The sequence below is a fragment of the Stylophora pistillata genome, chromosome 8, assembly GCF_964205215.1.
Source record: "Stylophora pistillata chromosome 8, jaStyPist1.2, whole genome shotgun sequence".
Taxonomy (NCBI): Eukaryota; Metazoa; Cnidaria; class Anthozoa; order Scleractinia; family Pocilloporidae; genus Stylophora; species Stylophora pistillata.
The window spans coordinates 6,509,048-6,521,426 of NC_142526.1; the positions used below are offsets into that span (position 1 = coordinate 6,509,048).

A 12,379-nucleotide genomic window follows, 5' to 3' on the forward strand; every position below is an offset into this window, starting at 1 on the left:
TGAGACAATTATAACACTAGTGTGATTTATTTTCTGATAATAATGAATCATGTAACATTAATCTCAAAATCTGATAAACTATTTTGGTGGATGAAAGCCTAATAAATACTTTACATGACCTTGCTAATCATGACTATGTGCTATATTCCTCATTTAAGATATTTTACAGATCACATTCCAAAAGCTGTTACAGTGAAAGTGACAAACCAACCGTTAAAAAATGATTTAGTTTTAAATCATCTTTAGAAAGTTCCTTGATGCTTTCATCTCTTTATTTCTGTTATATTTACAGAAAGAAATTATCCTCACTGTTTCTAACTTCAAATGATAATTTTTGATAAGTTAAATCCAAATCTTGACAGAAATTACCTGGGCATTCAGGTAGTGTAAAGCCAAATACTTATGTTATAGTTGATTTCTCCATTTTGAATGTAACAGAGGGTGAAGGGAAACTGACTCAATAAGGGGAAAAAATCTTCAATATAACAGAAAAATATTGTGGCCAGTTAAAAAAAATTAACCCTAACTCCCTGAAGTGATTCATTGATAACTTCTCGCTATTGTATCCATGCGTTATCCAGCAAAAAAGGAATGAGAATACTCAGACTTAACAGGTAGAAGTTATCTTGATCTAGCACCAAATTCTTGTAATTAATTTGCAAGGAAATGTGTGGCAGCTGGAGGAAGGGGGGATGGGAGGGGGGAGTTAAGAATCAGATTTTGGGAGTTATAGGTTTAATGTTTCCTTTTCTATAGCACAACTAAAACAAGGTATGTCACAGTTTCCACATTGTGAAAAGTTGACTTTCATTTTGCAAGTTTGTATTCTTGATTCTTTTGTGTCTTCTGCATTCTTATTTATCCTTTCTCTTTCCTGGTTAATCATTGCCACTTTTGTAATTTTTGTGTAACTATAATTATTATTAATAGTTATAATCAATAATTAATAAATGATTAATTATAGTCTTCTTCACATTGCATGGAGTTGCTAGTTGTACAAAATTGTCTTGAAATTTCTTGATGCCAGCTTCTTGAACTCCGATGCCTTCAGTTCTGAACACTTGTCACAACAGGGTTGTTAACACGTACAACATAAATCTGTTGCCCAACCTCCAGTCCTTCAGTTTCAGGTGTCCCCCCCTGGAGCACGACAGAACTACAGGTACCATCAATCAAGCTCTCAAGTGAGAAGGTCTCCACTTCTTCAGAGCTGGAGACAGGTGTCTGCGATGATGACAGGTAGCTGGAAGAGAGTGCAGAACTCTCCCTGACTGCACGATGAATAGAACTACTGGTGGATGTCCTTGAAACCTGCAGTTCACTGTCTTTACTTCTCACAGCAGGTGACAGGCAATTTCGGACACCAGACTGTTTGTTCGATGACTTTTGACTTTGCGTCAGAGCAGCAATTTTTGATGCAACTAAATCAGTTTCAGACACTTTCCTTTCTGAGGATGTTGGAAAACTTGGAGATGAAGCAGATACTGGGGGAGACACATTAAACCTTCTACCATATGAATGTATTAAACTTGGAGATTGCGCATGACCATGTGATTGAGGGGAAGCTTCTCCTGCTGCACTAGATGTTGGCACAGCTGAATTATCAGGCAAACACAATCCAGGATTTTCACTGGAACCAATTTCCACACTGTCTTCATCTTCATCTCCAGAATCCCCCTGGTCAGGTCGTTTTTCACCATGTTCCAGCCCTTTCAGTAAACACTTCATTCGCTCCTCATGTTTCTTCTTGGATCGCAGATTCTTAAAGTAATCACTGACACACTGTTCAGGTATGGCCAGCTGGTTGGCTAAGGTTTGGCGCTTCTCCAACGAAAGGTACTTGCTGCGGTGATAATAATCCTCCATGACAGCCTTGGCTTCTGTGGGTATGTAGCGTCTTCTTTTCCTAAGTGCATCATCAGACAGACCCTAATACCCCCCCAAAAAAACACATCAGCATCAAAATTTATGTCAACTCTCAAAAGTTTACAATTAATCTTCAAGGAGCTTCTCATACTCTAAAAATACCAAAATTAATGATAATTTAAAACCCAATTAACTTAAACCTCAGGGACACAAAGGTGAGAAAAGATAAGATAATGACTTTATTGTAAGAGGGTAGCACGTAACAGTTTAGGTACACCTGATAACCCTGTGGCCCTCTATAAAGTAATCTAATCGATACATAAAATTAATACAAGTGAAAGTAATAATAATTTGATGTATATAGCTTAAAAACCTATTGAAAAGAAAAATACATATGTATATATCCTAAAAATCCATGATAATAAAAACTTACTAAAGTATCATCATTCATTTTATAAAAAGTTCATATCACTATTTTGTTTACTAAGTAAATTGTTTATAACTTTCTTTTTCAAGGCTTTGGCATTCTTTAGTTCTTTAAGGTCTTTATCTAGGCTATTCCATTCTTTGATTGATCGTACAGTAAATATTCGCCTACCTTCTGTTTCATTTTTGGAACGGGGACAAGAAATGCAGCAGAAATGCATGTAGAAATGCAGTCTTCAATTACAAAAACTAAATTAGCTTTGGTAGAACTATGCCAGGTTCTCTTTTTTACTTAAACCTGGAGTACATGAATTCTGATACATCTCCTTTTATTAAGAAGAAAGAAAAACCAGAAAGCATCCTCTCCCAGATCAACATGTATTGCACAGCGACTAGTCTGCAGAGCAAATGTGACTTTGGCAAACAAGCCTTCATTAGTTTCTTGGTCAAATTTATAGCCGCTTCTGGTGATAAATCCTTAGGCGTTCAGCCTCTGGTCTCTGAAGGAACTGCCGCATGATCTCAAAATTCATCCAACCCTTGTAGTGTGTATTGTCTTGCGGGCGCAAAAAGTTCTCACCATGTTTGAGTAGTTCAGAGAGATATCCTTGCGATTTGCCCAAGACTGCTTTGGCAAACACCTCTTCGGGAACATTATACTTAACGAGTTCAAGTTTAACTTGTTCACAAATGCTCCCTGTGTCGAGGACACGCCCATTTCCAGTCAAGGACTCTGCTGCTGCAGCGGGCTTCAGAGTTTGGGGAGGCTCTGCGAATTTCTTATCGGAAGTTATTCTTAGAATATGATTGAGAACCATGCTTGCCGAGGGGGAATCATCTGGTTTTTCCTCTGGATCACTCTCACAATCTTGAGCTACCTTTTGAAGTTCAAGACTACTAATGAACGACGCATCAGTAGTGGAGTTTTGCCATTCTCCACTTACTTCTTTCCACCCTCAACGGTGGTCGTTGGAAGATTTACTAGCAGGTTATGACAGAGATGGACACGCTGGTGGTGGACAACGAGCCAAGGTGGAAGTAGGCGCGAAAGTTGTGTGAAACTTTAATCTGAAATCTGCTGGAAATAAGTTTGAGAGTTATAGGATCATCTTGAAATAGATTTTAAGACTAAACAAAGGGGGTAAAAAAATTGTTTATGGTGGCTAATTTACATTATGAACTCAGTTGATAAAACCAAAGTATCTGGAAAAGGATATAGAGTAGAACAGAAATCTATACAGGATAGCCCCTTCACTGGTATGAACGGGGGTCCTGTTACCCACCCATCCCATACCCACCCATCCCACCCCAGGGGAGGACATCCATCACATAGTAATCTCGTGCGGGGGAAATTAACGTCTTCTACCCCTAACCGTGCAGGAGACGGGACCTCCGTTTATTCGTTCCTATCCTAGAAGACTAGAACATCTAACAATTTCTTGATGTTATAGAAAGGTTGGATATTCTGCTCAATTATTTTAAGATCCTGAGTGTTGGTCCGGCCGGGTTTCGAGCCCTCGACCTCTCGCACAATAGTCCAGCGCTCTATCCATTGAGCTAACCGAGCTAACAATTTTTTGTATTATTGAGACATTTTCTGTTTCGATGATTAGTTTATTAAAAGTAACACTGACATAATGATTTCATTGAGTAACAGTGCTATCCTCCTTTTTGAGTCGTAGGCTGTTTGAAATTGACAGTATTTTTTTTTAAGTGCAATGAAATAAGCCTCAGTTAGTGAACAAATAGCCCGTAATTGCACTTTTTAAAGTCAAGCACTGATTCAGTATATATAAAAAGATACAAATTAGATATTCAATTTCATTTACTTCTTTTTGCAGATGAATAGAAATTAGGTAGTTTCCCAAAATTCAAATTCATCAATTGCACAGTTACTAATAATTAATCTGACTCAGTCAGTCTCCCTCATTTCAACTATGATAAGTCAAAACATTTTTCAAACTGGTAAAGCAGTTATTCTACATATACCCCCCCCCCCCCCCACTCACTCAGACAATCCTAAAGGAAGCCATAACGACAGCTGACGTGGAAGGCTGTCCGACTCCACCACATGCAAACAGCTCTTTTACATCTTTCGAGTTACAAAGAACCACGCAAGCCAGTGAATGCGTTTTAAAAGTCGAGAACCTTTTTGGTGAAACTCCAAACAGAAAATAATTCAACAGGATACTCATAATTCATACGTTTTTCGTTCGAAGAGTCTCGAGTTTTCCTTTTCCCTACTTTAGATTTCCTTTTTACAGATTTCTAACAGTGTTTAAATTTTCTCTCAAGCGAGATGGTTGATGCATAGAGGTTAGCTGATACGGAATATTGCGCCTTAGAGTATGAAGTACATGTAAAATTGTCAGTTCTGCAACACAAGGATCATTTTCGACCTCACGCGACCCCAGAAATCAAAGTTTTTTGTAAATGAGACATTTATTTTTCTCTCGAGTTGGAAGCAGCATCAATCATTATGTTGTAAGTAAGGAAGTGTTTGGTTCGTAAGAAATGAGCCATAAATTTTCCACCCAGGGAGGGGGCAGGGAATTGTGGGGGGGGGTGTCCACGGCTCTATGGTCTGCACGGGGAACAAGGGGGGGGGGGCGGAAAATCAGTCCCTAAGCAAAGAAAGTCTGAAGAATAACAATTGTGGAGTAAGAGTTCTTCTTAACAGCTGACCCGTGTGATTAGAATTTGTCAGGAATATTATTACACGTACCATACAAATAGATCACGTGAGATATTCGGGAGGGTTTTCCTGTACAAAACATTGCCCGGTGTTTGTACCGTAAAGACGAACTGTAAAAAAGGCGAATCTTTTGATCAGAGATAAGGATATTGGTTTCTTATTTTTAGACTGAGAGTAACTCCCCTTTTTGGCGAAGTCTGTTGCACAAGTAAAAAAAAAAAATCACATCTCCCCGCAATGTACTAACACCAATTTTTTTTCACTGAGGTTTTTTTTACTCGCGCGACAGACTTCACTGAAAAGAAAGGACTGCTACTAATCTAGAGGTTTCTCAATTTTTTTTGTATCATTTTCATAATCAGTATGAGCTTCTGTGATCAGACATTTCGTCAAGATTTTAGAAAACTTAAACGTAAATTAAAATTATATTTCTTTCAATGTATCCGGATTCTGGATCTGGAAAATAAGTTTTACTTTTATGTTATTCCTATGCGGCCTACGGATGCTGGGATTGCTCGGAATTTTGTATGGCTCTCGCCCTTTTGGTGAAAGTGTACCTTCAGCCCACTCCTCCTCGATCCTCCCGTTCCTGCCCTTTACACCTCTACATTGATATCCAAATTCTCCACACTGATCTCTGTGCATTTCCCGTGGTAACGGCAAGGAAAATTTGTATGATAATCAGGAGCTTCTTACAGTAGATTGGTGATCATTCCCTTTATTCTCATAACCTTTACATTTGATTTAAGGGTGACATTGTCAGGAGAAATTAGAAGCCAGTCATCCTTACGATTTAAAGGGTTCAAAGAGGAAATAGAAAGCAAACGTTTACGAACCACTTTCCTTTCATGATCAGTCCAGGGACCAGAAGCCCAAGAAGCTGCAACGTTCTACTGCAGCACGAAAGTAGAGACCTTTAGATTCGACGACGACTTCGAGGACGAGTGCAAGTTTTGGCCGCGCGGAGGCTCGCACTATTGACTGGCACTCGTAGTCGCTCTCGTCAAATTGCAACATTTAGATTTCGCAACGAGTGCGAGATTTTTGTTTACTTAGTCTCGTTCGCAATGTTAGGTCTCCTATGCCTATTTTTACCTTTTAAAAAATACCTTTTTTGCCAAGGACATCACAGACCCGGTTATCTCTAAGCTGTTCATAAAAACTAAGGTTAAAGAATTATGCAAAACTCACCTTTGCAAACTCGTCGTAGAGAGGACGACTTCTGCGAGAAATCTCGTAGTCGACAACAAGCCGGCGACGAGTTGACCGACTTGCGTGACGGCGTGATGGCTAGTGCGCATGCTCCGTATGCGCGCGCGGAAAATCTCGTACTCGTCCTCGAAGTCGTCGTCGAATCTAAAGGTCTCTAGTAAAGCGGCTGTGAAAACAGCACTATGTTTCAGCTGTTATCTAAAATGTCCCCAAATTCCATTCTGTTTCAGTCTCGGAATTCGCAAGATTTATTAAAATACCACAAACGGTTCTTGAAGGGGTCTTATTTCTCAGTTTTATTCCTAAGAGAGGAAATTAAACACTGAGCAAACTCACGAGAAGATCACGAGCCCGTTGCGTTTGCGTTCGATATCATCCGGAAGGCTCTCCGATGGACAATAATCTAAAAAAAAAAGCTGGGTCTGAAAAACTGTAAAGAAGAAAATCAGGTTTTACTTTTAGATTCTAAAGTAGATTATTTTGGAAAAGGCAGGAAATCATAACTAACCGTCTCTGCTTCGTAATAAATAATAATCACTGTAAACAAACATTCATTTGCAGCGCGTCGCTACAAGCAAATTGTGCATCTTTCGTGACACTATTCCAAACACTGCAACATAGTGAGCGTTGCAAGATGTCAAAAGTTAGAGACAATTTACTAGAAATTTTCCGACTGAAACACATTTCTCCTTTAATATAAGCGAAAGCAATGATAACACGACAAAAGTAAATCTAAAGTTGGTATCTTCTGTCTATGAACGGCTAGTTATTTCAACAATTCACAAAACTACAATGGAAAGTGCCATATTCATACAAAGTTATTTCAGAATAGTTTTAAAACTTGTCGATGAACGCAAGTTGTCTCGGCATTCCTGTCGTCTCAACATGTTGGATAATTTGGTTAAATCTCAACCTCGGGTTAGGTAACAGCAAAATAAACAACAACATCTGAAGACTGGTTGATCAGAGAATTATAGAGACCTCATCGCGCCCACAAAAATCCGATTGCTTTATAGTACTTATCATTCATTTACTGCTTGTGTATTTGGTGACAGCCTTCCTACTTTCGCTGACAGTGTGCTTTGCAAGTTCGTCTAGCGAAAGTAGGCGTACAATAGTGTTGTAGAGTGTTTTAAAGGATTGCTACTTCAAGTATTTTTAGGTTTACCTTTTGTTTTATCGAGTCTCGCATTTTTACGTCTACGTGTTATTTTGGTAGATCTATAGTTTTGATCTTTTACTTTTTAGTGTGTGCTTGAACTTGGCTAAGTTCGGGGATTTCCTTCTTACCGTGCTAGACATGATTTTAATCGCTTGTTATGGTTGAGATTAATTAGTTTCATAGGTGGTCATGTTTGGGTTGGTAGAACTGACCTTGAGTTTTACCCACACTGAAGATCTTTTTTGTGCGCGTGATTCTCGTGCGCAGCTCGATCATTGGCGTTTAATTGGTTCTTTGGTGCTCGCCAAGTGCTTCAGAGCGAGCCACGCAATTTCGCCCCCCCCCCCCACCCTTTTACAAAACAACGAATACACTGCGGAAACTCCCACGGTCAGCTAACCCAAACATGTCTGTGATTTTTGCTTTTAAATACGATGGCTAAAAGAGGAAGAAAAATAGCAGAAGCAGAAGCAACAGTAGAGGAGAATAAAGAAGAAAATTACAGAGTCTTGTTACCTTTCGTTAATTCGTCTAAGCGAGTTGGTAAAACCCCCCAAAAAAATTGGTGGAGGACCCGTCTCCAACAAAACCGGTGAAGCACCCATTGTCTACATGTTGGTAAAGGACGCTTTTGGAATTCGTACAATTGTGAGTGGAACTTCGCTTTTATCAGCATGCTTTTCCGTTGCAAGCTAATTTGACTTTCTAAGTCTGAGTGATAGCCGAGTTCTTTTATAATGATCTAGTCAGCGTAGAATGTAACAGTTTATTTAGTGTATAGGGTCAGTTATCGCTGTTAATGATCAATTTCAAGGTTTGGATTTTCGATTCCGTGTCTGTAACATTTTCTCTTTATTAGTACCGTTTTCGATTACGTTGCTTTAATTTTGGGAAACTTGGCTCATGTGGTATCTCTTCAATAATCATCCTGATTACTAGGCAGCGAGCGCGAGCCCTGGCGGAAGAGGCCGTTCGCCAGGAAAATTTAGCTGTAAGTTCGGGTTCGAATGAGTGGCCAGCCCCTCCACCCGTTCAACAATCTAGAGTACCATTCTTTCGTTCACTTTTTTAAATCAGCCAATAGATCTCCGAGGGCTGACACACAATCAAAGCAATTCCTACTCCTAGTGAGTGGTCTCTAGTTTCCTCTTGTATCGGTAGCCAAAGTTCTGACTCAGAGAAAGATCTTATTTGAGACAGCGGAGAGACCAGAGAAAATAAAAATGAATTACCTTATTCCATACGTGTGTTGCTTGCTCCTGGTGTCTTTATTTTACCGATTTGACTTGATTCGCGGGGGTACTAAACCTGAGGGGACCCCCGGGTTTTACAAGAAGTTTTGTTGACAAGTTGAGGTCTAGTACCCCCGCGAGTCTTGGTTTGCCAACATGACGAGGTTACCAAGCCGATTGCAACGGTCGTTGTGTCGTGTTTAAAAAGGACTCGGATGTCTACAAACGTTTTAACGTTTCACTGAGGACACGAACAGCCGCCTGGCATCGATCACAGGGCTGAGATTATGCGGCTAGAGAATCGAAATAAAAGTTCAACCTTTTCCCTTGAATTCTGCGGTGGATTTGTGGCCGTGGGTACATTTTAGCTCGGGATTTTTTACTTCGTTCGGGAGGCTGTCTGGACAGAAGTGTTCGGCCTTGTCTTCTCTTTAAGAAGAGAAAACCAGGATTTAAAAAAAACGATTAAATCAAGTGAAAACGGTAAAATAACGACACCAGGAGCAAGCAACACACGTATGGAATAAGGTAAGCCATTTTTATTTAATATTTTCACTTTTAACTATCTCTATGGCTATCTTGTAGAAAATCCCATACAGATCCTTATAAATCGATATGCAAATTGTGTTCCTTGTGTGGTTCTCAAAGAGAGCTTGGGCCGCCTGTGCTCAAATCAGTTGTCTCTTGCATCAGCCTATGCAGAAATGGAAGACCAAGTTAGTCAGTTATGCCAAGTAGTCGAACGAATGCAAACTTCGGTTAATTCACAAAATGGAAGCGGCAGTGTGGAATCGTCAGTTACATTTCCAATTTTTAGAGGTGACGAATCGGAAGACGCTCATGAATTTGTAAGCAGTAGCAGAGGCAACAGTAGAGGAGAATAAAGAAGAAAATTACAGAGTCTTGGTACCTTTCGTTAATTCGTCCAAGCGAGTTGGTAAAACCCCCCAACAGTAGTTTGGATTTCGCGGGAACTCATTGCCGACTTCTTTGCGTTCTTTGTCAAGCGAGATGCCTCCTTAGCTGTGAGCTCGAAGATGTCGCTAACGAAGGATTTCATGATGCCCATGGCTATGGTTGTGATTCCAGAATCAGGATGAGCTTGCGTCAACACTTTGTAGATGTACAGCCAATAACGTTCCTTTCTCTTCACCATCTTTTTCTTCTTGTCGACTGCAACACCGGATTTCATTGTACCAGCTTTCTTCTCGGCTGAAATACCATGGAAAGGTTTACGTAATTTCGCCCCGACCATGGCCAGACAAAGGCTCACCCTCTACTAAACCACACTCTTCGATACGCCACCAATTTTAGTGTTACATTTTAAATCGCAAATTCGCAATACAAAGTTGCTCTGTTGACAATTTTATAGCACTTATACTGACGATGAATTAGATTTCACTAAGAGATCAAAATCCTTGATCAGTTACCGCTGGAAGTTGAATCCAAAGGTTACGAGGTCAACATGAATTTTGTGATTGGGGGATTTCGATCCGAACTAACGATGAAGCTACTAGTTACAAAACTCTCGACAGCTCTCCACTTTTCAGCCATCTTATGGATGTTAAAAAGAACCAAAAAAATACCTGCCTGCTGCTCGTGGCCACAACCACACTAAGGCGTTTTCAAAAGTGTCAGTGAAGGAAGGTTAATATATTCAACCAAACTCAATGTTTTCGTTTTGCTGTCGATTGTCCACATCAATGCATTTGCGACTATCCTAAATAATTAAACACATGAAAACGCAAAGGGGAGCGACAGTAGATATGAGACGAATTTTTTCAGTCGACGTTTTTAAAAGCCTCCTTTTTCACTTGTCCTCGTAGAGAACGGAGCGTTCAAAAATCAGTGCTGTTTCAAAATGATACCCTTTTGACCGGGTCTGGATGGGGTAAACTAACAACTGAGAAATGGCCGAAATTTTTACTGACAACAAACAATAGCCCGGATCGCCCTAAATATCCTAAGAACTGGATGTAAATCAAGAACATTTGATTTATTTTGTTCAATGAAAGTTCACTTTCCATTGCATATCAGTAGGAGTAGGGCAGAGTGAGATAGATAGATAGATACATAGTTTATTACCAAATAAAATACATTGCAGCCATAGGCTGAATTGCGTGCTTTTCACAATCTTTGAGTATATAAGATTATATAAGACTACCAATTACAAAAGATGCTAAGACCTGAATAAAATTACTAAGATAACAAATATAACTAGTATACAGCAGTGGAATAGCTAAAAATCTAGGTTAGCACACGCGCACATAGCCGGGATAAATGAAGATTTAAAACGATCAGTGCGAAAGCGCGGCATGTTAAAAACGCGCCGGTGTCTAGTATTGTAAGCTGAAAGATTCCTATCTGGCAGCAAATCATATAATTTGTGAGATGGATTTGAGACAGACAAAAACAGATCCGTACATAATTTCATGCGTCTGTCGTAGAGTGAAGCTAAACCGTGCCTTTCTAAAGAGTCATGGTATGACAGCTCTGGTGAAATGATAGATAATGTACGTCTTTGGACCCTTTCAATGTCATCACTAAGATACGCAGGTAACGCATGATGGAATATTTGTGCGCAGTATTCCAGAACAGGACGTATAGTTGTACAATGAAAATTAATTATGTCATCCGCTGGAACGCGGGCTCTCTTCAGGAGGACTAAAAAGTATAATCGTTTGTTTGCTCTTTTTATAACATCATTGACGTGGTTGTTCCACTTAAGATTACACGAAATAATGACGCCTAGGATCCTAGCCGACTCTACCGTCTCTAATTCTTTGCCATCCACCAAGAGGGGAGTGAAATGTTGTTTCTGCCTTTTGTAGTCGATGACCATAACTTTGCATTTGTCAGCGTTAAGCTGCATCTTCTGTGCTTTGGACCAAACCTTCACCACTTTAACAGCGGTTTGGGCGTCACCTAATGCGTTAGGCGGGACGATCTCTGCCACCGTCGTGTCATCAACGTACTTCCAAGTTTGAACCTGGGGAATTCTTAGATCGTTTATCATTAGCAAGAAGAGCAATGGCCCCAATTTTGTCCCCTATGGTACACCAGCTGGTATGGGACCCCACTCAGAGAAACAATCAGCAGATAACTTTACGCGTTGGTAGCGATGCACTAAGAAGTCGACTACCCAACGTGCTACACTCCGAGGGATATCAAGACTGTAAATTTTGTGAGTGAGTAGTTGATGGTCATTGTAGTCAAAAGCTTTGCGGTAGGCAAACAGGACCACCCTGAGTGCAGATCCCGTGCCATCAGTTGCGCGCGTCCAGTGTTGGAGCATGGACGTCAGAGCTAGGGCCGTGGAGGATTTCGGTAAGGCTCCAAACTGGTCTGGATCGATAATTTTCAACACAGCCGGACCGATGAACGCATATACCACGGAGTCCTCGGCTAATTTGGAAATTATTGGTGTGAGGGAAATGGGTCGTAAGTGCTTGTTGATGACTTCGACAGGTTTCTGTTCAGGAATGGGTACCACATCCGCCAGCTTCCAAGATGGGGGAAGTTGTTGCATTTCGTTAATAAATGTCCCATTTCGTTAATAATTACCGCATGTGCCATCCACATCAAGGTCAAGTGTTACATATCAGTTATATGATCTTTGATACCTAACTCGATCGTCAACTTACGCGAAGGCCGTGAATGCTGGTATTTTAAAAGTTGTTGTAAGCTTTTACCGAATTGAGTCTGAAACGGCATTTGAGCGTCACAGAAGCCGCATTTCTATCAAAGATGTTAAAACCGTACTGGCGCTCAAAAGCACCTGACTTC

At 40.2% G+C, this 12,379-nt stretch overlaps 3 protein-coding genes across 3 annotated transcripts; all 3 read right to left on the minus strand.

Annotated features, from left to right (window-relative positions):
• Nucleotides 1-254: 254 nt before the first annotated feature.
• LOC148724679 (uncharacterized) lies at nt 255-2,756 on the minus strand. Its single transcript, XM_088729793.1, has one exon. The coding sequence runs from the start codon at nt 1,864-1,866 to the stop codon at nt 1,048-1,050; it is 819 nt and encodes a 272-aa protein (XP_088585919.1). The 5' UTR covers nt 1,867-2,756; the 3' UTR covers nt 255-1,047.
• LOC148724680 (DNA-binding protein SATB2-like) lies at nt 2,727-5,632 on the minus strand. The gene is given in 2 exon segments (XM_088731359.1): nt 2,727-3,247; nt 5,545-5,632. Coding segments are annotated over 2 exon segments (609 nt in total).
• A 6,010-nt stretch (nt 5,633-11,642) lies between these two features.
• On the minus strand, nt 11,643-12,122 carry LOC148724681 (uncharacterized). The gene has a single exon (XM_088731360.1). The coding sequence runs from the start codon at nt 12,120-12,122 to the stop codon at nt 11,643-11,645; it is 480 nt and encodes a 159-aa protein (XP_088587486.1).
• Nucleotides 12,123-12,379: the final 257 nt, after the last annotated feature.

What these genes read in the sequence shown, in the direction of transcription:
- LOC148724679 (XM_088729793.1), bottom strand. Translation starts at nt 1,866, where the DNA reads ATGGAGGATTATTATCACCGCAGCAAGTACCTTTCGTTGGAGAAGCGC.
- LOC148724681 (XM_088731360.1), bottom strand. Translation starts at nt 12,122, where the DNA reads ATGCAACAACTTCCCCCATCTTGGAAGCTGGCGGATGTGGTACCCATT.